This window comes from Falco biarmicus, chromosome Z (assembly GCF_023638135.1).
Source record: "Falco biarmicus isolate bFalBia1 chromosome Z, bFalBia1.pri, whole genome shotgun sequence".
NCBI classification, from domain to species: domain Eukaryota; kingdom Metazoa; phylum Chordata; class Aves; order Falconiformes; family Falconidae; genus Falco; species Falco biarmicus.
In genome coordinates this window covers 75,265,756-75,289,423 of record NC_079311.1, presented here as the reverse complement: position 1 = coordinate 75,289,423, position 23,668 = coordinate 75,265,756, and the positions used below count along the sequence as shown (strand labels likewise).

Genomic DNA, 23,668 nt, shown 5'->3' with positions numbered 1-23,668 from the left:
GAGATGTCCTTTTGTAAACTCTCTTGCAACGGCAGAATGGAGGAGTTGGGAGGCTCGTCAAGGTTGCGATCCTCATCTGAGCCTGAGGATGGAGCAAGGGAAGAGCTGCAATGTCAGAGCTGCAGAATATGCCAGCGTTGCTTTCCCTGTGCCAGGGAGGTGCAGAGGAGTCCTTCCCCGAGGACTCCAGGGTGCATGCGGCCCCACTGAGCATGCTGGTCACCCGGCAGACCCACACCACTCCTGCCAAACCCGCTCCTTCTTCACCCAATGTTGCAGCTCTCTAGCTCTGCCCAGAGCTGGTGACCCAGCGCCCCACCACATCCCTTGTCCCAGCACTACAGTGAGATGTCTGTCCGCTCCAACCCGCCAACACGGAGACCCCTCCAAATCAAGCTCTGCTCTCGGCTACCCAGCCTCAAGGGTGGCCCCAGCCCTGCAGAGCTGGGGGATTCCCCAGATCCTCAGCTTGGCTCGGCTCTCCAGCGCTGCAGCGGTGGAGAAAGCAGCGTGTGGCTTCTCGCCAGCGCTGGCGCCAAGCAGCCCGGCTCCCGGCGCCCAGAAAGCACCATGGAGTGCTGGGGAAAGCTCAGGGTCTGCCCCCGGGGGGGGACCCAGGGCCAAACGCTTGCTGCATCCCGCCCAGCTCTGCTCCTTCCGGAGAGGCTGATCCTGCAAGATGCTCAGTGTCCCTCAGCTCGTGCAGACTGCAGAGTGCAGAATGGTGTGGAGAGGCGGGAAGGGGAAAGTGAGAAGCTGGATGGAGAAAACTTCTCTTTCTCCTCTGTCTGCTCAGGACCAGCCCCTCCTACATCCCCAGGCTCTCAAAATCCATGTGAGCCACTAGCTATGGGCAGATGGCAGCAGGCTGATGGGACCAGTCCTCTCCTGCAAAGCACCTGAGAGGCCACAAGAGCTGACTCAGGGAGGGACATCCCCAGCCCTGGCACGGCCCCAGATCTGGTAGCGCAGGAGGGACAGATCCGTCCACACGTGGCTGGTGGGGTGGCAGCCCAGGACACAAGCAGATATGCTGCACTGGGCTATTCCTCAGGCGATGCGGGCACCAAGCTTGAAGCACAGCCAAGCACAGCACCTGCAGCGCCGCAGGGAGCTGGTGCGAGCCCTGGGCCGGGCACACTCATGCTCACACAGCCTGCACCTCTCCGAAATCCGTTATTGTTGGGTGGCATGGGAGGGCTGGGGCGAAGGAAAACACAGTTTGTTACTGTGGGGTTACGCAGCAGGTGAGATGACTCACGGGCGTGTTATCGTGGGGTTGCAGAGGTGTGTCGGGACACAGGCAAGGATCAATTTATTATTGTAGGGTTGCAGAGGGGGGCTGTGACCCCGTTTATTGCTGCCAGGCTGCAGTCTATTGAGCAGGATTGCTAGAGTGGCACTGCACGGGTGCTGCACGCACCTGGGGCATGCAGCCGTTACCTCTGCACAGGCGCTGTGCCCAGCAGAGAGGGAAATGCTGGGTCTGTCCCAGGACTCCAGCAGTGCTGGTCCCAATGCCATCACGCAGTGTTCCCGGCGTGTCCCAAGGGGACCCCAGACCGCACTTGGTCCTGGGTGTCAGGCAAGGAGGAAATTCTCAATGGGTCTTCACCAGCTGGTCTCCTGTCGCAGGCTTTCAACATACTGTTTTCCTCCTGAAAAGTTTCACTGTGATAAAAATCGCGAGCCAAACCCATTTCCAAGAGAAAGCAGGCAAGGTGATGGAGGGGTCATGCGAAAGGGGTGTGCAAACACCCACCAAAAGCTGTGAGGAGGAACGAGGCTTTTCTTCAGGTGAGGAACACGAGCCCCGGGGCCAGATTTCACCTTGTGCGTTGCCCACCAAATAAACCGCTACAAAAACAAGCCCCAAGGAAATGCCCCTCCCAGTGGCAAGGGAAACTGAGTCACAGGTAGGACCTGCCTGCCTCGGCTCCTCCGGGATGCTGGGAGAGCAGCAGGCAGGGCTGGCGGGCGCCGGAGGTGCTGCCCCGCGAGGGGAGGGCTGTGCCCGTCGGAGGGTCCCGCAGGGACCTCCGTGCACCACTGACCCCCGGGGGATCCCGAGCCCAGCGCCCCTGCAGGGGCGGGACGGCGAGCCGCGGGGGGGACGGGGACCGCGCACCCCGGGGAGGACCCGGCACCCCCGGGGGGCGGGGTGGGGGGGTGGCGGGCAGCGGCGCGGAGCCGTCCCGGGGCGGGGGGCGGCTCGCAGGCAGGAAGCGTCCCGGGGCGGCGGCGCAGATTGGCAGCGCCCTGCTCCAATGGCGCGGCGGGGCGGGCGGCCTCGCACCGCCCGCGCCACCCGCCCAGCCAGCCCGGCGCGGGCACCCCGCTCCCGGCCACGCTCCCGGCCCCGCTCCCGGCCCCGGCCCCGGCCCCGGCCCCGCTCCGCCGAGCGCCATGGACACATAGCCGCGGCGCCACGCAGGAAGGTAGGAAAGCGGCCCCCGGCCCCACCCCGAGGGCAACGGCCCGACGCCGCGGTGAGGGGCGCGCTGCTGCGGCCAGGCTGCCGGCTGCTCCGGCTGTGCGCTGCCTGCGGGGAGAGCTGGGGGTGCGTGTGTGTGCGGGTGCGTGTCGCCTCGCAAAGCAGCTGGGCAGCGACTTGGCCTCCTGCTTCCCCCCGCCTGCCAGGGGGTAACCCCTGCTGCTCCCCTTCCTCGTCTGCCGCCTCGCCCGGAGATGCTCGGGGGACGGACGGAGTTCCCGGAGTGGGATCTTTGAGCCCCTTCCCCAGCTTCCACAGATGTCGTCCCCCCCCCATCCCCCCCCCCCCCCCCCCCCCGCGCCAAATTGGGACACCCCCTTCCCCCCATCTCTAGGGGGATTTTTCTGGACCAACACCAGCAAAGGTCCCCTCTGGCAGGGCCCCCTCTTCTCCTGGGGGGTCTAGGGAGGGAAAAGCTGCTCCCAATTACAAGAGGCGCGGAAAAAGGCGCTTTCCCATGCGCGGGCACTGGCAGGTCTCTCTGGCTGCCTTGTCCCTCATTGCCCCAGGATGCTGTCTCAATCACGACTTCTCTGTCCTCTGCCAGCCCCTGCGGGTGCCCAGCCCTGCGCTGTGCCCACTGCCACACTCATAAGCTGGGCAGTGTCACCCCCGAGGTCCCCTTTGAGCTCTGGCTACAGGCTAGTGAAGGGTGTCAGAGGGCACCGCGGGGCTGAGCTTGGCTCAGACATTGCTGTCAGCAAACTGAGACCCCACTGTGATGGGGCTTGGGGGTGACTTGTGCCTGGTCTCCATGGGGAGAAACCCAGAGCTGCAGCAACTCACAGATATGTTTCTGTGCCCAAACTGGTGTTGGACCGACTGATTTTGGTGGCATAGCTGGTGCCAAGCCACCCCAGGGCTGGCCAAGTGCCTTGGGTGCTGGGAGGTGCCTGCTGCTTGCAAGCTGCAGCCACATCTGGCTGTAGTATTTGCAGGAGGAGGTGGGGTGTTTGCACTCAGCCTGTTTAGAGGAGGGCAGGTCGCAGTAGCATGGTCACACATGGGGCTGCACAGAGTGCACGGCATCCCAGCCTGGCACAAAGGAGCTTCACCGGGAGCTGTGAGCTCACAGAAGTCCCTCCTGGAGGGACAGGGACAGGACATAGCCACAGTGTCCCCTCAGCACCCATGCACCCTCTGCTTCATCACTTTTGCCTTTTCTTGGGGAGGGAAAGGGGTTTCATCTCCTCTTTGGAGAGCTGCAAACTGACCTTGGCATCCAAAGCAGGAGTGGAGTCAGGGGACAGGGGCTGAGCAGTGACAGCGGGGTTGTGTGCGGGGCTGGATGTCACCAGCAGTGGGTGAATAGAGGATGGGGAGTGCAGTATGGTGGTGGGGAGGGGTCCCTAGGGGTGCAGCTGAAGGCAGAGGCGGTCTGCAGGGAGGTGGGAGAAGAGCAGCTCTGGTTTTGCCCTGCCTCCTGCTCCATGAACAGGAACCTCGTGGGGAGGGGAAAACTTGACTTGATTATATCTGATAAGCCACTTTTTCCCCATCCCAGAGAGCCATCCCAGCAGCGGGGGGAGGAGGATGCTTGGCCAAGTGCAGGCCCTGTTTGTGAAGGATGAATGAATGACTCATGGCGTGGCAAGTCTCCCCGCCGTCTTCATCGTGGCAGCAGTGGCGGTTCCTTTTTGCAGCTGCTGGGTTTATCGAGAAGCCGTCATGCTGGGTGGATGCCCAGGCAGCCCACACTTGAATCTCTTTGCCTGTAGGTACCCCACCTTCCCTGCCCTCCTCCCCTGGCTCGCCTGGACCATCCTGAGTGGGGAAACCCCACAGACGGTGACAGTGCAAGGCACCCTCACCTGCAGTGAACTAGCTGAGCACTCAGTTCAAACCCTTTCTTCCCACTCTGCTCTTGTTCAAAGGCGACTCCAGACTCTTCCTGCTCGTGCAGGGCTCAGCCTCCCTCTGGTTTCCTGCCGAATGTGTTCCTGGAGAGCTTATTCCCCTGTGGGTTTGTGCCAACATTGTGCTTTTAGTTCAAGACCTCTTCTCCCTCTCTGGTGTTTACCCTGCTGTATTTATAGCTTCCTTGTTAGGTTAAACAAGCCAAAGGATTCTTGCCTTCTCTTCTCCCACGGGTTTGGCACTGGAGGAAAACCCCTCACACAGTCCTTCTTGCAGGAGGGGGCAGGTGCCAGCTTGTGGTTCTGCTTTTCTCCCTTCGGAAAATTTCAGCATCTCTCCCAGTTTGTTCCCCCTCTTGTTCAGGCATGGGAGAGGGTGGCTCTGCCCCCGTTGAAGATGCAGCCAAGAACAGAGCTTGGATGGGATGGCAGCTTTTTGCTACGGGTGATGTGCCGGGGCCTCACCAGCATTTGGGATGCTGATACAAAGCCAGCATCAGGAATTAGCCCTGGGATGTCTGGGTGACTCGCTGGGATGTTTAGAGAGCTTTTGGTTTTTCTAAGTGCTTCTGTGGTTACAACAGCATCACATGTGTGAAAAATCACCAAATCTCTCTGGCTGGGGATGCAGTGGCCTTATGACCTGAGTTCCTACCAGCAAATCTCTCTATACCTCCCAGTGATGGTTCTGTCCTCTGATCCAGGCTGTGAAGGTGGGGAGAGGTGCAGATGCCTTGCAGTTGTGGTTCAGTTGTCTTCTCCAACAGCCAGATTCCCATGGACCATTTCCATGGAAAAAGGAAAATTCCTCTGAAAATTAGAAGCAGGTTTGCGGTGTCAGGGATCAGCATGTTAATAGGAATTATCTCTCGAGTCTGGCTGCTTCCCAGGTCTGTGAGTCACCCTGGCAGCGGAGTGGGACGGGGTGAGCTTCGGGCTCTTTTGGACAGTCACAGCACCCACAGCCCCGGAGCATGTGCCTGGCTCTCCAGTACAGGCAGAGGGCTGGGCTGAAAGGTGCGATTCTTCCTCCTCTCCAGTGGTATGAGTCTGGGACATAGGAAAAAGACCAACCTGGCAAACATCCCCTCCTCCTCTGGTGTTTGGAGTGGGGTGGGTCCAGGAGAAGAGGGACAAGAAGTCTGTTAAGAGCTGATTCACCCCCATGCTACCAGGACTGCGCTGTGTCACATCTGACCAGTGAAGCTTGGGCTTGCTCTAGCAGGGATTGGCCCTTGCTGAAAAACCTTCTGAGAGGTTTCAGAAGGGTCTGGCCAGGGGAAGGTCACATCCACTTGTGCCCTGCTTGTACACGTTTCCTGAAGATGCTTTTGGAGAGGACAAGCAGACTGGAGGGACCTCAGGAGAGACCTAGCATGGTCAGATGTGGGTCTGGCCCATGCAGGTGGTGATGGCCAGGGGACCACAGGTAAGACCATGCATCGACCAGGAGAGGGGAGGGTGCTGAAGGTGTTTTGGAAATCAGCCTGGGGCTCCCAGAAGCTGCTCGCCTCTGGTCCCCTCCTCTCAATACAAAGATGGCTGAAATAGAAACAGCCTAATAAAAATGGTTATGGACCCACAGAGATTGCCTTATAGGGAGATGTGGAAAAGTTTAGGGCTCCTTCATCTAATGAAATCCTGATGGTGGAAAGAAGTTTGTTTGGGCATCTTCTGGTTTACCACACCTCCTAAAGTGAAAATAAGGGATGCCAAGCCTTGCTGAAAAGCTGATGCTGGAGACACCCTGAGGGGAAGAGGAGATGCAAAAAGCTTTGGGTAAGCACTATCTCTGCAGCAGCTTGGGGAAAGTTTTCTGATACTGGCAAAAAGGGACTGCCCCTGATTCCCGTCCCACCTTGGGGAGCCCCAAACAGGGCTCAGGGCTGCTGCCTACCACACTGCTGGCAGCCCTAAGGGGTGTGTATGTCTCCACAGAAGAGCACGTGAGGCAGTGAGGCTGGCACGGCATCCTTGGAGCATCCCCACAGGGTGGTGCAGTGATTCCCGTCCAGCTGTTTCCTTTGACTTCCTGTGCTTTCACCAGCCCCTTCCTTTGGGAACAAAAAACCCACACACTTCATCCTGGCCGGACTGAGAGCCACAGCTGTAGGCAGGGACCTCACCAGACCCTTTATTTTTGATGAAGATCAGCATGGGCATCAATGCCTCTTAAATTCAGTAACAGCATGAAAGTCATGTTTCAGCACTCACCTTCCTGCACAAGTAGCTAGGAAAACCCAAAAAGAGGCATCATGTGGATTCTCCATCATGAGTGGGCCCAGCGCCGTGCTGGTCTTGCGACAGAGCTCCCGACAGCTGTGCTGCAACAGCCCCACAAAGGTCCCCAGGGATGGCTTGGTAACAGTGGCCCAGCCTGGCTTTGCAAAAGCCACTGTCACGCAGGGTGCCCAGGCCAGCTGGCATCTCCCCAGACTTCCTTGCAGGGCCAGGGCCAGCCCCAGGCCCCTGGGGAGGTCTGCAGGAGCCTTTCCTTTGCTTTCCATGAGTTTTGCCTGAGGCCTCAGGGCTTAGGATGAGCTGGTGGACCTGACTAGCTATTGCTCCATCCTTGTCTTGCAAGGGCCAACACGCAACCCTGGGGGGTTCCTCAGTGCTTTGGCTGCTTTTGATTTTTTTTAGCTCCTGAGGCTCCTGGGGGGCTGTTTCATAGCTCCCCCAAGGCTGCTTGACCCCATCCCGGCTTTGAGTTTTGCAGCTTTATGGGTGGAGCATGGCTGCACCCGGGGATGCGTCCCTTTTCCCTGGCCTCCCCGATCCTGCACCCAGCTCCTTTTCCCCTCTCCATCTGGGACTGTGCCCACAGCCCTTGCATCCCAGCACTCAAAAACATCCTGGTGCCTCGGGCTCCTTAGCTGCAGCACCAGGGCAGGCGGTACGCGCCAGAGCACGACCCGACCCCCCCAGTGCCTGTGACCATACAGGGAGCTGCCAGTGTGAACTCCGGAGGGGCCAATCTCTCAGAGCATGCTGCTGACACAGCCCTTGGTCTGCTGCACATCCCCATCCCTCCTTCCCAGCCGGAGGTTGCAGATACGTGCTGGGCTCTCTAGCAGCTCCAACAGCCAGGTCGTTTGCCCCAGAGATGCCTTGGAGGGCTCTGCTCAGCCAGTGAGGTGCTGAGGTTTGGACTTGGAATGGCCTGGGAGGAGGATGCTGAGATACCTGGGCTCAAATGGAGCAGCAGCAGTGCTCATGCTGTGCCTGGGATGAGTGAAGGATGTAAGCGAGGCAAGGTCCACGGGGAAGGTTATCTTGGTTTTCACCCCTGGGGAGCAGCTGGAAGAGTGAGAGGGGTACTGGGACAGCATATCCTTCACGTCTTCAGACAATGTCCCTGTCAGACGTGTCCCCAGGAGGGTGGTTAATGGTGAGCAGGGAGAGTTTTCTCTGGAAAGGTCCCTGAGGCTTTTTTTCACTTTTTTTGCCTGTCTGCCGAGGGCAGAGGGACCCTGTAGCAACGTTTAACCCTCCTGGGGCATGCAGGGGACCTCAGCAGTGCTGCTGGTGACGTGGCCACTGCGTCTCCATCAGGAGCGGCATTTCAGGGATGGCAGCGAATGCCTCTCCACCATCCCTCACCGCAACCAGAGGCGGGTGGAATGGAGCCGGAGGCAGCATTTGTGGCCAGCGCTATGAATTCCCAATTACCAGCTCGCCTTGCCACCACGCAAGAGGTTCCTGCACCTAATTTTTGGTGAAACGATCCATTTTTCTCAGTAATTTAATAGTGTGGGCAGGCTGCTTGCTGACAGAGAGCCAGCAGTCAGCACCGAGGAGCCTGTGTGCCGGGCTGCTGGCCGTAACCACCTTCCCTGGGCGACGCAGGAATGCTGACCTAATAGAAAAGACATTTAAAGAGGAGTTTTGAAGAGTCGCTCGGCTGGGATTCAGCTTGCGTGCTTGGCTGCCAGCTGCAGTGGGGTCTCTCCATGCCCTGGCAGGTCACAGGGACCAGCACAGGTGGAGGGGACATCCGCGCTGGGAGCCGGGCACCAAGGGTATGGGCCCTCTTGGCTGTCAGTCAGCACAGAAGCTGATTTATTTTCTGGAAAAAAAGGCTGCTTTGGGGAGGCCATCACAAGTTGTGAGCTGAGGCTGGGTTCAGCGCCTGGCTGCGGCTCTCCCAGGGCTGGAAAAGCCGTGGCATTTTGCTCTGACATTTTCCAAATAAGATGTTTTGATTTTTTTTTTTTAATTTTATTTTATTCCCCACCCCAAGGTAATGTTTGGAAGCCAAATGTAGCTTGATTTAACTCAAACCATTTTAAAAAAGTAAAACCACTGAAAACTAAACAAGGCCTATCATTTAGAACAAAATGTTTTGGTTTTCATTTTCCTTTTGGCACAAAAAGCACAAACACTTTTTGGTTTTGTTTTTTCTATTTTCCTCTTGACCCACAAACAATTTTATTATATGTTTTTTGTTCCTCCTGATTGCTTCTCAAGACCGCATTGTACACCGTGGCCAGGGGACAGGTGAGCCCCAGCGCTGTTCCTGGTGGGACAGGGGTCCCGCGGCGGGTGCTTCCCTGTGGAGGCTGGAGGGATTTTACAAAGGCAACCGGCAGCCACTCTCCCCGCTGCCAGCAGTGACTCAGCTGGGAGCACCTTGTGGAAAAGGGAGGCCCCCAGGCATGGGATTTGGGATTTGAGTCTGTCCCGGCTCTCCTAGGGCGATATGAGCCCCATGGCTGAGCCCTGCTGGTACCTGGGCTGGGCATGGCCATGGCGCGGGTGCTGTGCACCGCTGCTTGTGCGTCCCTGCCAGGAAGGGCGAGCTCTGGCATTGACTTCTCTCCTTGTTTATTCAGGTTTAAAATTAATCTGACCTTCTCCTGCTCAGACTTGTGCAAACACGGCATGTCCCTGAGCGGGGAGCTCCTGCCAAGCCAAGGGGAGCCCTGTCTGTCCCTGAGCTGTGCTGTCACTGTCACCCCTGGGTGAGGTCCCTGCTGGGACCCAGGTGCTGGGCAATGGTGGGGTGCCTGCTCTCACTGTTGGTGCGCCAGCTGCATCCCAGCAAAGGCACCTCTGGACGTAAATCAGCGTACGGTTAATCCTCCAGTGCAAGCTGCCAGGAGGCTGGGTGCCCAGATCCGGCATCTCCAGGCTGGGTGAGGGGTGGCTGCAATGCCTCTATCCTGGGCAGGAGCCCACATGCCAGAGCCAGCAATTGTTCCCCCTGCCTTGACCCCCTCCGTTGCCTGCTGATCCAGTCCTGCATCCTCCATCCTTAGCTGAATCTCAGCTCTCCACTCTGCCCCAGCCTCACTGCGCTGTCAAACAGGCAGGGATCAGGGGAGGGATGATGGGGAGCAGAGCTGGGGCCAGCCCTGGTGCAGAAGCAAGCGTCCGACTCATCCACCACCTGATTTTATTTTATTCCCCTCTCAGTGCCTCGCTGCATACCACAGCCGTGCTTTTTATAGCCCCCAGCTGCAGCCTTGGCGTGCTCCCGGCCAGCTCCCTGCTGCGGCCCCACTCACTTGGTGCCAGCAATCCAGGCTGGGGGGGGATGGACAACATCCCTGGGGTCCCCGTGGCAGTTCAAAAAGAGGAGAGCACAGGCTGCAGAGGAAGGCAGATAATTAAACCCTAACCCGGAGCCACGCTCCTGTGCCGGCGGAGGCGTTTAAAGAGCTGCATTAGTCACCCCCATAGCAGCCGGCGCGTGCCTTGTGCCAGGTCGGAGGCGAGTGGTGGTGGCCAGTCCCTCACCGTCCCCTCTGGTGCTGCCCAGGGGTGTTTCCAGCCTGCCAGAGCCACCAGCTCCTTCTGTGAGCCAGTTTGCTCTGCTGTGGGGGGTGTCAGTGGTCCCCCCTCCACCCGCAGTCAGCCTCCAGGCTCTGGCAGGGTTGTATTGGTATGAGAGAGGTTAGAGGGAGGTTAGAGATTCCTGCCTGCTCCCTGGGAGCACTTTTACAAGTGCCTTGGGGCTTGCTGCCACGTTTCTGCATCCCGCACTGTTGTCGTAGCTGGGATGCTGCTATGGGATCCGGAGTGAGGAGGAGGAGATGAGATGTGCGGTCCTGTTGCAGGCTGTGTGCCTGGAACATCCCTCTGCTGGGATGCGGGGTTTGCAGTGTGGGGCAGCCAGCCAGAAGGCAGGGAGCGAGCATCCTCGCTGGGAAGCAGCGGGGTGGGGGGGGCAGCGGCTCCCTCTCCATGCTTTCTCCAGACGTGATTTCACCGCTGCGGGGAGGGAGCTTGGCCAAGGGACAGGCCCTGCTCGCCCTGACGGCACCCAGCTCGCTTGCCGGGGTGTTAGTCATCTGGGCCGTGGCTGGGGATGGGGTGTGCCCAGGGTCCCCATGAGCTGGGGGGACGGGGGAGCTTGGTGAACCTGCACTTTCAGGATGCTGCCAGGGAAAAGGGTGAGGGATGGGAGCAGGGGTGGAAGGGGGGGCTTCTGGACCACTGTCCCCTCCTTTCTGCCCTGGGGAGGGGGCAGAGGGCAGCGGTGAAGCCAGGTGTGTGCCAGGTATCTCTGGCTGAGCAGGTAGGTCCGGGACAGGACCACCTCTGCCTGGCTGATGCCTGCAGCAGCACCCCAGCCTTTTGGTGTGGCACTTCGGAGCTGGACATGGCAGCATGGAGGCGGAAGAGATGCTGCAGGGAGGCAGCATCGCACTTCAGGAGTGGATCTGGGGAGACGTCCCAAGGAGAGGGCTTCTGGGGTGGTTTGCTTGACCCTGGGGATAGGCTGAGACCCCAAGATGCCAGGGAGCCACATGGGACCCTGCCATGGCCCCTTGGTCTGTGTGGGTGCTGGGGGTGTCGGGGGCCTGGGACTAATTTTAAACCTTGACCAAAACACCGTCAGGCTTGTTCTGCCTCCAGCGGGGAGGCAGGGAGAGGCCAGGCAGTGGAATACTGGCAGTGCTGCCATGTGGCTGCTGCTAAGCAGCTGGCGCAGGCAGGGCAGTGGGCAGAGGAAGGCAGGGAGCTGCGGGGGCGAGGAGGAGGTGATGTGCAGGGGTGAGTTTTCCAGAAGCACCAGCTGTAATTTTAGCCCCGTGGGGGTGACTTTAAAACAGGGGCTTCCCAAATCTTCACCCACCCAAAGGTGCTGGGCTTCACCCTGTGAGGGTGGGGGTCTCGCCACCAGCACCTCAGTCCTTGAGCGAGCCTGGGTTGGCTGGGGGGGCTGCGGGAAGGGGGAGCTGGTTGAGCTGCCGGCCAGGTGCCGAGCATGCCGGGAGTAGGGAAAGCCTCGGAGACTCGTTCTGAAACAAGGCTACCCTTTTATTCTCCTTTATGACTGCATTTTAGTATCCACAAACATCCCTCCCTCCCCAGGCTGCTGCCAGCAGAGTCTGTATCGCCTGCACTTGGCCTCCCGAGAAACCCCGGCCAAACCCTGGGCCCCAGCACAGGGGAGAGGATTATTTTTCCCCCCTCGTTTTTTTTTAATATATGTTTTCTGTAGCTCTAATTAGACGGGCTTGAGCCCCAGCCAAGGCAAACACACCTGGGGGAGCCTTGCCTTACAGACCCCATCTGCTGCATCGGGGGCTCTACTTCCCGCACAGCCGCTGCCTGGCCCCTTTATAGGGGAGGGGGCTGCTGGGGGGGGGGGGGGGGTAGGACCGCTCCTACACCAAGCCACTGAGCAGCCTCTGTGGAGGAGGAGATCCCAGCAAGGCGGTGCAGGGAGATGGTGCAGAGGCAGCGGGGGCACCCGGCGGAGCCCCGTCCCACGGCAAGACCCCTGTCCGGCGTGGAGCTGAGGTATCTCCCCCACCCCTGCTACTGCTGTTGCAGTGGCACGGGGCTCTGTGCCCACTGGGGCAGGATGCTGGGGAGGGTTGGGATGCTGTGGGTACCAGCAAGGTTTCGCCTTCCTGGCATGACAGCATGTGTGCATCAAGGGGTCACAGCCACCGAGATCTGCATGTGACTGGGGAGGGAGGACATGGGGGCTCCTCAGCGTGTCCGGGTGTTTGTTGGGCTGCAGGACCATCTACGCAGTGGTGCCCATCAGGGGACCATTTAAGAAAGTGAGCAGGGAACATGCCAGTGAGCATGCCAGGCCACCCCAATGGCTTGGATTGACAACCAAATCAATGCTGGGTTGAGCTTTGGGCGCTTCTTCCTGCGGGTGCTGGCTTTCCTGTGGGGCTTTTTGGTGGGGCTTTTCTCCTGCCACTTGTTTTAGGGGCCACTCCTGATGCCCCCATTGCCAGTGGGCTGAGCGGTGCTCGCACCCCCATGCCAGGGTCCCATGTGTTTCACACCACATCTGTGCCTAGCCAGAGCCAAGAGACCTCTTGGGGGTCTCTGCTTGCCCACATTGCCTGGGGTGCAGGCCCTGTCAGTGCAATGTGGGCCAGAGAGGAGCAGCACCCTTGGGTGGCACCCAACTATGGCTTATCCTGGAGGACATTTCCTCCTCCCTTCCACATGCAGTCTCCCAGGGATCTGCAGGGGAGAGTGTTGTGCCCCGACTCCACATCCTCGGAGCAGACCATCCCCTCCTCCATCTGCCCAGGCACTGAGCAGGCAGCACTGAGCCGGCATCACTGCTGCAAACTGCCCTCCTGGTGCATGGGGTGCCACAGACCACTCCTCCAAGGAGCTCTGGCAGCTGCTTCACCCTGTCCCCTCCGGCTGGTGCTGTGGAGATGCCACCTGCAAAGGGAAATACTGCGTGCTTTGGGATGCACACACACAGTGCACCCAAGCACTTTGCACCAGCGTCGCCATCTCAGGGCACTAATAACTGTAGCGGCAGTTTAAAATACTTAAAAACCCAGTAGGATCTGGCCTCACCAGGACCTGTTGGCTCCCTTTAGGTGATGGGCTGAGCTGGGGGGGATGTACCTGCTGGAACATGCGTTTGTCCCCATCTGGCAAGTGTGCCAGGCTGGAGGGTTCCCTGTGCATGGGGGTGCTTTGGGGCACAGCAGCTGCTGGTCCTTGCTGCCTCTGCCCAGAGCCAGGGCTGTGCAGAGGGCAGCTCGACCATTTTGCCAAGGATTTTGGAGCTGCCTTGGCCTCCAATCAAAGCAGGCTGCAACGGGAACATTTCGAAATTCTTCTGGATGAGGAAAATTCCACGGGCAGCCCCCCTCCAGAGAAAGTTTGGGATGGCTGAAATGTTTGGAGTGAGAGGCTGCTTGCTTTTGTTTACTCTGAACTATAATATTGAAGAGGAGGGGTGGGGGGAACCCAAAAGGAAAAAAAGACACAATAGGAGCCTGTAAACAGAGCTGGCCCCGAGTGGGGCTGGGGCGTCTCTCCAGCATTGGGGAAGGAGATGTGTCAGCACTCTCACCGCGTTGCCCTGCTTTCCCCCCGCTCCCTGCTCGGTTACGATCGCACTTAATCTTTCAGAAGAACTTGGCTGGAGTTTTTTTTCCCCAGCAGAAAATGAGCCGATGGTGTTTTTCCAACCTTCTCAACTTAGGCATGGCTCAGGCCCCATCCCCTGGCCCGGCACTGCAGCCCCTAGCCTCAGCGGTGGGCTTCTGCTCCAGCTTTTCCCCACTTCTTGTCACTCCTCCTTTTGGCTTGGGGGCTGCCATCTGATTGACCTGGCATGAGGTGAGGGGCACAGATACTGCCGCGGTGAGACAGTTCCTCAGTCTCCATCCCTGCCACATGCCTCACACCCTGCTATATCCCCTGGCCTGCCTCCCTTCAGGTAAGCAGGAAGGGTTGTCTCCAAGTGTGATGGAGACAGGACATTGTTACCCCACCAGGTGCCAGAACCTTGCTCCAGCATCCCCACACCACACATTGCAGGGGTTCTGCAACTGCCATCCTCCCCACACACAAGGATGCTGCCGGTGGAGTGCAAAGGGTTAATGGGCCACCCTTTGGTGGTGGCTTTATTTGGCCTCCCAGGTGGCCCTTAATGACACCTGAAATCCCTCTCCAGCCCAAAAGGGATTTTGTTTTGCAAAAGGAGTGACAGCAAATTGCTAGCTGGGGGAGCCTTTGTGTACGGTGAGCTGTTTATTTTGGCCCTGCTGGCCCCACAGCTATTTGGCTGACCCGGGTGCCTCCATGCCTCCAGGATAGAGTGGAGCCCAGCCGCTCCCAGGCACCAGCCAGCTTCGGAGTGCTGGGAGAGGTGGGGGGAGCACCAGGCAGGGGGATGCTGTGGGGCCCCTCTCCTGCTCAGGGTTCCCAGCTCGATGCTGGACTTCATCAGGACCATCAGGAGGATTTGAGCTTGCATGGGGCATTCACATGTATGTACAGACATAGATTAGTTCCCCACATATATGGATGCATATGCTTTTGTATCTCCTTCAGAGCCAGCTTATGGGGGGAGCTTATGCTGGGGGATGTAGATGCTGCTGGGGAGGTGAAATGATGGGGAGCGGGCTGGTGCCCAGCTGCCCTGTTGTGCCAGGAGCTATGGATTCATCAAAACCTCTGCCAGGATAGGCTGAGCCCAGCAGCGGAAAAATGTCCCAAACCCTAAAGCGTTCCTGGGACAGGAAAAGCCTTTCCCACCCTGTTATAATCACAGGGTGGCCCAGCTCCCTGCCAGCGGGTCCCACCCGCGTCCCTGCATCCAGCACTGTGCCCGTCCCTGTCCAGTGACTGTGTGAAGAGGACAGTGGGGACGCAGCCCCCCCATGACTCCATCCATCCATCCTAAAAATAGTCTCTTGCTGTAGCTGTAGTGCCAGTGGGTTTCTTTACAGACAGGAGATTATTTTTAGGAATTTCTCTGGCACGTGGCTTCGGGGGGAGTGTGGGGATGGGGACAGGGGCGGAGGGGCCCTCTCTCCCCCTCCAAACGCAACGCTGCCAGCCGGCGTGGCGTCAGGGCTGCTGGCTGCTAACAGAGCCCTCGCTGTTTTGGCGCTTGCTGATGCCTCCAGTTACAATTGGGAGCCAGAGACCTCTTCCCACGAGATGGAGCAGGGGAGGGTGGAAATTGGGGCATTGGGGTGAGTGTTTCCCAGCTGGGGTAAGAGCAGAGCCTGACCTCCATGAAGCTGTTGGCATGCTACGGTGTGTGGTGGCTTCCCAGGGCCCAGCACTGTGTCCCACCGCAGCTGCTGGCCCCACAGAGGAGGGAGATGAGCCTTGGGACAAGGAGGAGGTGGGTCTGGAGAGGATACCAGTGGGCCTGCCATCATCCAGTCATTGCCAGAGGTTACTGTGGGGAGTTGGTCTGAGTTGTGTGGCGATGTGCATCGTACCTGGCTGGGGAGATGAACCGGTTCCTTGGGCAGTGCTGGGGTTAACCCTGTGTTTGGGCTGAGCTGGGTTTAACCCCACTCCTGAGCTGTGCTGAGTTTAACCCCACGTTTGGACTGCATAACCCCATGTTTGGGCTGTGCTGGGTCTAATCCCACATTGTTGCTGAGCTGGGTTTAGTCCCACACCTGGGCTGAGCTGGATTTAACCACACATTCGGACTACACTGTATTTAATCCCACTCCTGGGCTAAAAGGGATTTAATCCTGGTCCTGGTCTTCTTGTGGTATAATCCCATGCTTGGGCTCCTAGGGGTTAAGCCCCATACTGGGACTGTACTGGGTCTTGCCCCAGGCTCGAGTTGTGCTGGGGTTTATTGGACTGCACTGGCCTCACAGGGAAAGGCTGCAACTGGTTTTGCTGGTTTAACTGGGGTAGTTTCAGTGTGCTGGAGTTGCACTGGCTGTAGTAGTGCCTGTGTGTGTGCTGGCTTAGCTCAGCCTGGCATGGTGTCCCCCCCCCCCCGCCCAGCAGGCATGAGGTCCCGAAGGCACCAGAGGGGCTGGGAACAGTGAGCAGGGCTCCCCCCTTGGCCTCAGGGAGCACCCCCCTGGCAGTGCCCAAGGTGGGCAAGGAGTTACCCCTGGGTGCTGCCAGGGGTCCTGGGGACTGTGCATGGCTCCAGTGGCCCTGGAAGTGGTGGGGGACATGCTTCCCTCCCTGCCTGCACCCATTTCTGGGCTTTCTTGGGCACCCAGCAGCTGGCAGGGTGCCAGAGGTGTTAAGGGGACAGGAGTGGCAGGTTGCAGGGGACTGTCCTAGCAGTGACGTCCATGCTCCCCCAGCCCCAAAGGTGCATGTTGATGCAGTGATGATGGAGGTCACCGGTGCTGCAGGGGTGAGATGCTGCTTGGTTTCTGGGCATATCAGTGGCCATGAGGACTCGGGCCACACCACAGCTCCTCAGAGCAGGGCATGGTGCTTCTGCAGGGCTGCTAGGAGGAGAGGGGATTAGTGGGGCACTGTGCTCCCAACCCTGCAGGAAAGCAAGAAGAGGCAAATTCCTGCTGCTTCAAAACACTGCCGCTCTTAGCCACAGGACATGTTTCCCACAGCAGGCACTGGCAGAGAAAAGGGTCTGGGCTGCAGGGCCAGGGATGCTCCCCCAGCTCAGGGGCAGGAATACAGTATGATGCCATTTCTAGGGTGTTATAGCTGGCTAGCGTCAGGTGTCACCCATTGCAGAGCAGCTTTGTGCAGGTTGGAGGCTGACAGGACCCAGCACGCAGCAGGCAGAGCTGCCAAGTGCTCTTGGGTTGTTTTACTAGCCACATCTCTATTGCAGCGATGCTGCCCCAGACCACCCTGGGGAGAGTTTAGGAGGCACAGCTTTCTGTGTTTGGTAGGAAGCATCCTGTATATCCCTGCCGCCATCTTCAGCCCCTGCAGCACAGCATCGTTTGCCTGTGTCCCCCTCCCTGCCACCCTCGGCTCTGCGTGCAGCTCATTCTCTTTGAAGAGAGACTTCAAATGAAGCAAAGCAAAAACAAACACAAAAAAACCAAAACCCACTGTCTTTCAAAGCGTCAAGCACAATGGAAAGTTGGCCTCCCCCAGGAATCTGCACTGGGCTTTGCCAGGCCACGGCGGAGCATGGCACAGAGCGGCTGTGCTGGAGGGGCTGTCACACCCCATGTGGGCATCAGTGCTGGTGCACATGGCTGTGATTTTGGGGGATGTTTTGTCTCGCAATATGTCAGTTTGGATGCAGGAAGGGGCTCATGGCAGGATTTCTCCCTGCAGCTCCCCAAAAAACTTTTGGAAGAGCTCAAATGATGCCCAGTGGGACAGCAGGGTTGGTGCAGGATGGAGAGCAGCGCCTTTTGTTTCTGGCTCACATTCATGGGTGCCACAGTTGGGTCACCCTGACTGTGCTGGTGACCAGGGTGTCCCATGCCAAGGGAGCAGAGTCTGGCACTGCTGCCCTCCCTGCCAGTGCCAAGCCACAGGCCCAGGCTGGGCTGGGTCCCTCTGCCCAGGCCATGGCCATGGGAGGTCACCCAGCCCTGGCGGGCAGCAGATGCCTCTCTGGCCTGGGTTTGCATGTGGGGAGGAAGAAAAGCTCTGATTGTTCCCTCTGTCCTGACTTGGCTCCAGGACCACTGTGCCAGGACTCCCTGTCCCTGGGATGTGTCACCACCGATGCAAGTGTAGAGGGATGCTTTCTCCACCCATGTGCCTGTCCGGGGGTTGCAGATCTGCTAAGGAAGGTGGCCTGGCAATGCATGTTTGTGTGTGTTCAGTTGCACGCCTGTTTTCCCCTCAGTGAGGGAGTTTGGTTGCAGAAAGTAAGGGGATCCTTTATGGGCAGGCTGGTTTGCAGCACTGCCTGGCCTGGAGTGCCTGGCCCCCTGCCACACCACTGCACCCGGGGCGGGTGAGGGCTCTGGGTCTTCCCCGGCTCTGCGGCTCCTTCCCCTTTTGTTTGTGGCCTTTGGGCAGCCGAGGAAGGGCTTGCCCTGTTTCTTCTGTCTGTGGTGATGCTTGGTCATGGCTAGGTTTTGGCAGTGCTCAGGCAGGTCATTTACTAAGCCAGTGTGTGTCTTGGGGGGGCTCGGTGCTGCCTTCCCCAGTTGCTGCACTGGCAGGAGTGGGCAGCTGCCCAAAAGAGACCATCTGAGGCAGGGGAGCTCATGGATGCTGAAGTGAGGATGGGGAGCACTGGGGTCGCCCTGGGACAGAGGGTGCCTAAGTGTTGGAGTATGCAGGATCACCCTCACGATGAGTGGTGAGGTACCACTGGGGGGTCACTGTGGAGATCAGGGGTTGGGATGCAGCTGGAGTGGGGTCTGCAGAGATGTCCTCTGCCACCATGTAAAGGTTTGGTGTGCCTCTGGGTCTATTGGCAGTACCATCCACAGCCAGGCTAGCTGGGCAGGGCTTATACCATTCCGCAGTGATGGTAGCAGAGGGCTGGCTGCAAAGTGTGCCATGCCCCCAGCAGTTCCCTTGTCCATGCAGGGAGGGGTGCCTTTCAGCATTGCAGCTGCAAGGTCATTTTTTCAGACTTGCCTTGAACCAGTCAGCAGCCCTGAGGTGTAACAAACTCATGTCAGCAGTGAGCCAGCACCCAGAGCATGTCACCCTGCTACAGAGCAGCATGGTGGTCGATGGATGCAGCAGCTCTGCCTTCACCCTCTGCAGCGCTTGCACAAAACCCCAGAGCAGTCAGGAGAATAAATGATTTTATTTTAAAACTATTTCTTTCTCTCCACGCTAACACATGCTCCCTTCTCCCTGACCACCCCCCAGCGCTGTCCCCTTAACTGTGGCCCACATGGTGTTTGGAGTTATTTTTCATTGCTGCTTGTAAGTGTATTTTAAGTCTCTTTTCTTCCCCATCACCAAAATATTTTACTTTCAGGCTGAATGTTCCCAGTTCATTACCAACATAGTTTTGGCAGAGACCTTTTAACTGATGTTTCTTGGGAGTGTTTCTACTGGTGGTTTGGTAGGAAAAGCTTATGACAGTCTCATGAGATTATTTACATTTGGGGGTTGCATTTGAGGCTGCCTGGTGTGTTCAGAACAGGGTTGATGTGGGGTGCCACACACCTTCCACCCTGCACTGGCTGGGTTGCAGTGCATTGCCTTGTAGCTCTCATTTCCTTCGCCACATGGATTGCCATGCAGCCATGGGCACCTGCCCGCAGGACAGGAATTGGCAGCTGCTCTGGGGTGCTTTTGCTGGGCTGCAGCATCCTTCCCTGGAGCCCCTCAGCTGTTGAACCCAAATGACTTAAGGGGACACGGATTTATGCCCATGAGTTGCAGTATGCACTTGTGGCTGCCAGGGAGCTCACTGTCTCTGGTGCCCTCGGCCCCTGCCCACCTTTATCCAGGACCAGAACCCAGCAATACGAGTGAAATAAACAAAAGCCTGCCCATTCATGAGGAGTGGGCAGGGGGCTCTTCCAGGGAGAAATGGTTCAGCTGCCTGTGCATGCTGAGGGCAGGCAGGGCTGACTGATAGGGACAGTGTGACCCTGCTGGTATGGATGGTGTGATGCTGGCCAGGGTGGATGCCCCGAAGTGATGCTGGCTGTCACAGACAGGGTGCTGGCTGGGATGGACAGGGTGACACTGGCTGATACATGCAGGACTATGCAGGCTGGAACAGATGCCTTAGGGTGATGCTGGCTGGCACACACAGGGTGATGCTGGCTGGGGTGGAGAGGGTGACTGGCCAGGCTGGCCAGGGTGATGCGGGCTGGTATGGGCAGAGCAGTGTTGCCTGGGATGGACAGCTCTGAGCAGTGCTGGCTGGGATGGACAGGGTGATGCTGATGCAGAGACAGGGTGATGCTAGCTGTGCTATGGTGGGGAGACCCCGGTGTGTGGCTGGGATTGACCCATGGAGAGCTGGGTGCACATCCCTGACTCAGCATGCCCCACACTTCTCACCCCAGATCCAATGGTGATCTCTGAGTGGAAGGAAGAGATTTCAGGGCCATTCTCCATGGGTCCAGAGACCCCAAATGGCCTGGAAGGGCGCTGACCTGCATGGACCAGCCCTGCAGCGGGTGCAAGGGTGGGCAGTGATGCAGGACCCCAGCCAGCGCCAGTCTTGGTACAGCCTGAGCTCTCACAGACCTGCTCTCTGTGGCTGTGTGAGCCTGTTCAGATCTAACTGCTGTCTCCTGCCGTGTAAATACAGGCCAGAATTTCTCTTAAGTTCCTTCCCACTACAGCTGCACTGGCGTAGGTCTCTGGACCACCCTGGGGCTGGGAGCCAGCCAGGGCTCCCGGCACAGGACTGCAATGGCAAAGAGCCCTTAATCCCGCCAACCCACACAGTCCTGAGCTCCTGGTCAGTGTTTGCCCTTTGTTTTCCCCCTCCAGGCATGGGGACTTCTCTGCAGGCAGGGACCAGCTGTGACAGCGGCACAGACCCTGCCAACTGTCCCAGCTGGTGTCCCAGCAGTATGGTCCCCGTGCTGTCCCCTGCACGATGGGGTGAGACAAGAGGGATACGTGGGGTCCATGGTCCTGCAGGGGTGCTCTAGGCTGTGGACCCTGCTGGCCACCCCACTGCAGGGGATAACACCCTCTCCCTCCCGACTCTGCCTCCTCCAGATGCGCAGTCCCATCCCAGGCCTGGGCAGGGTGATGGTGTTCCTTGCGGCAGCCCTGGTGTCAGCCTCCCTCGCCGTCCCTGAGGGCTGGGGAGAGGAAGGTGAGCCCCCGCCAAGTCCCCACACAGCCCCCCATGTCCCAGGCATAGGGACCCCGGGGGAAGCCCATTCCCCCCCAGGCAGGCACAGACCTACCAGAGCCAGGTTGTACATGAAACACAGCCCCACAGTGATGGGTGTCCTCTGGCCAGTGCCCTGCTGCAGCTGCCTGTTGCCCAGCCCCAGGTGGGAGCAGTCCTTCCCAGTCCCCTGTGGTGGTACCTGCATGAGGCAAGACCCGACAGCTAGTGCTTGGCTCCCCAGGGGGGTACAACCCCAGGCTCCCCACCTTGACCCCCCCAGCCCTGGCACGGGGTGGCACAGGGTGCTAACATTCATCTGGGGTTGTGTGTGTCCCTCCAGGTGTGCAGTATGGACAGGTGGGGACAGACGTGACCCTGCTGTGCGCCGGTGCCCATGCCAGGTAGGTCTTTTCTGTGCACACCAGGGGATTTATCTGATGTGAAGGTTTACAGGGTGGGCCTAGGGTGACCTGCCATCCCTGTCCTTTAATGCCACCTGCCCGCTCTCTCCTCACCAGCTCACCAGTGCAATGGAGACGGGCGGGTGCTGTGGCACTGCCAGAGGGCTCAGCCATCCAGCAGGGAACCCTGGTACTGCCACACGCCAGCTTGGCCACTGCAGGAACCTACAGCTGCTACAGCGAGGACGGTAGCCTCCTGCACACCGTGTCCCTGCGGCTGGGGCGTGAGTAGCGTGTCTGCAGGCTGGGGTGTGGAGTGTGTGCAGCCCCACCAGGATGGGCCAGCAGTGCCTGCACACCTGGCAGGGGCTTGCCAAGAGGGGATATTGTGGTGACACAGGGGTTGCTGCGTGCTGGCTGGGCTGCAGGACAGGGGACCTCTCACTGACTCTCTTTTCCCCCTGCACCCCAGACCTTCCAGGAGTCCCCTTTGTGTCCTGCAGAGCGTCAGACTACGAGAATTTCTCCTGCTCCTGGACCTCCAGCGTGGAGACCTTCCTCCCCACCAGATACATGACCACCTACAGGTGATGTGTCCCCCACAGGGCATGGGCTGTGGCGTTTATACAGGGTGAGCCCTGGGGCCCGGCCACAGATAACAACCAAATTCTGTTGGCCATCCAACCCATGCACTGAGTTCACCATGCTGCACCCCAGAGCAGGTCATGTTTTGGGGTGAGCAGAGCACTCAGCATTTGCTCCCCAGCCCCCCAGCACTGTTGGGAGGCCAGCACAGGCAGAATCCCTCCCTGCTGACAGCTCTGCCAGCACCAGAGGGGCTATAAAAGAGAAACAGGTCATCTGGAAGCCGCTGAGCGCTTCAGCATGCTTTGGGATGAAAGGAGCCCTGACAGCATCGCTGCTTCTAATTATCCCGGCAGGCCAAATTAGCGGGCTGCTTTGAAGTCAACTGGAGCTCATAAAGCACAGCCCTGATGAAAGCTGCAGGAGCCGCGGGCTGGGGGCTTGGTGGGGAGGGGGCTGTGTGGAGCGTCAGGGGCTTGGAAGGGAGGGGGTGGGAGGAAGCAGGGGGCTTTTAGGGTCTGTAGTGGGAGGGCAAAGCCAGCCACCGAGGAGCTGCTTTTATTTGTATTCCTGCACCTTTGCTGATGCTGCATGATGAAATCCTGGGCAGGGGAGGGGGGTCCTCTGGGGAAAGACCCTCTTGGGCACCCTGCCATCTCGTTCCTCTGGGATTGCCAGCTCCTGCTGCCAGGCTGCTCACTGGCAGGGCTGGGCACAGTTTTGACTCCATCTGCCATGCCACGTCATCTGTGTGCACCACTGTGGAAGTGGGGGGCTGCTCTGTGGTGCGGAGACCGCTGTCCCTCCTCTGGGTCACGGCTGTGTTGGCTTCGTGCTGTGTCTTCATCCTCACCGTGTGCTTTTCCATCTCTCTCTATGACAGGAAGAAATCGCTGACGGGTGAAGAGAAGCGGAGGTAGGACTGACTCTCACTGCAGTCCTGCTCCCTGGGGACTGACCCCTGTCCAGTGACAGAAGGCTCTACCACTGTCCTCAGTGGGGTCCCCAAAGTGAGGACTGAAGGTCCCCATAGGGGAGCCAGCTGCCTAAGCCTGGGTGCCTGGGAGAAGCGTTTGCCCCCAGGAGGAACCTTCCCAGGAGGGGCTGTGGGGCTGGGATGAAGGTCCCTTTGGTCATGCTCAGAGGGATGTGCTGGGCTCTGGAGGGGTGCGGGCAGCGGAGCTGCAACAGGGGCTACATCCTCCACCAGGGTCTTGGCATGGGGGTCTCCCTGCATAGCACCTCCTTGGCAGAACTGTGAAACTTTGTGTGGTGAGCGGGACGGGGGGGGACACAGACGGACATGTCACCACCCTGCCTCCCTGTCTGCAGGAACAAGAACGGGCATGTGGGGCCATGCCTGCAGGATCCATCCCACCCCGGCACCTGTACTGTCCATGGGTCAGAGTTCTGGAGCTCCTACCGCTTGAACATCACTGAGGTGAACCCCTTGGGCTCCAGCTTTCGCCTCCTTGATGTCACCATGCAGGCCATCAGTGAGTCCCCATCCATCCATCTATCCATCCCAGTGTCTGTCCATCCCTTGGGCATCCAGCTCTGGGCGGCAGAAGGGAGCCCAACACCCCTCTGCATGGCATTCTGGTGTGATGAAGGTTCCCTGTCCATTCCTGCACAGTTAAGCCAGACCCTCCAGAGGGCTTGGTGGTGGAGCCCATCCCCCTCGCCCCACGGCGGCTCCACGTGAGCTGGAAGTATCCCTCCTCCTGGCCCAAGGAACCCCACTTCCAGCTCAGGTTTCGGCTTCAGTACCGGCCCGTTATCCATCGCTCCTGGTCTGTGGTAAGCGGTGGGCAAGAAAAGGCAAAGCTGGCCAGGGAGGAGGGTTGGCACAAGGGCAGTGAGGGGTGCCCGTGCCTGCCTCACAGCT

At 58.9% G+C, this 23,668-nt stretch overlaps 1 protein-coding gene across 4 annotated transcripts in view; it reads left to right on the top strand.

The window, feature by feature from the left end:
• Positions 1–2,323: 2,323 nt before the first annotated feature.
• IL11RA (interleukin 11 receptor subunit alpha) overlaps positions 2,324–23,668 on the top strand; it is a 33,252-nt gene continuing 11,907 nt past the window's right edge. For all 4 annotated transcript variants that reach the window (XM_056325176.1, XM_056325175.1, XM_056325178.1 and 1 more), the window contains exons 1-8: positions 2,324–2,438; positions 20,674–20,773; positions 21,135–21,195; positions 21,313–21,479; positions 21,668–21,782; positions 22,664–22,696; positions 23,113–23,276; positions 23,417–23,580. In XM_056325176.1, coding sequence (XP_056181151.1) covers positions 20,674–20,773; positions 21,135–21,195; positions 21,313–21,479; positions 21,668–21,782; positions 22,664–22,696; positions 23,113–23,276; positions 23,417–23,580 — 804 coding nt within the window. In that variant the 5' untranslated portion in view covers positions 2,324–2,438. The remainder of the gene's footprint in view (positions 2,439–20,673; positions 20,774–21,134; positions 21,196–21,312; positions 21,480–21,667; positions 21,783–22,663; positions 22,697–23,112; positions 23,277–23,416; positions 23,581–23,668) is intronic.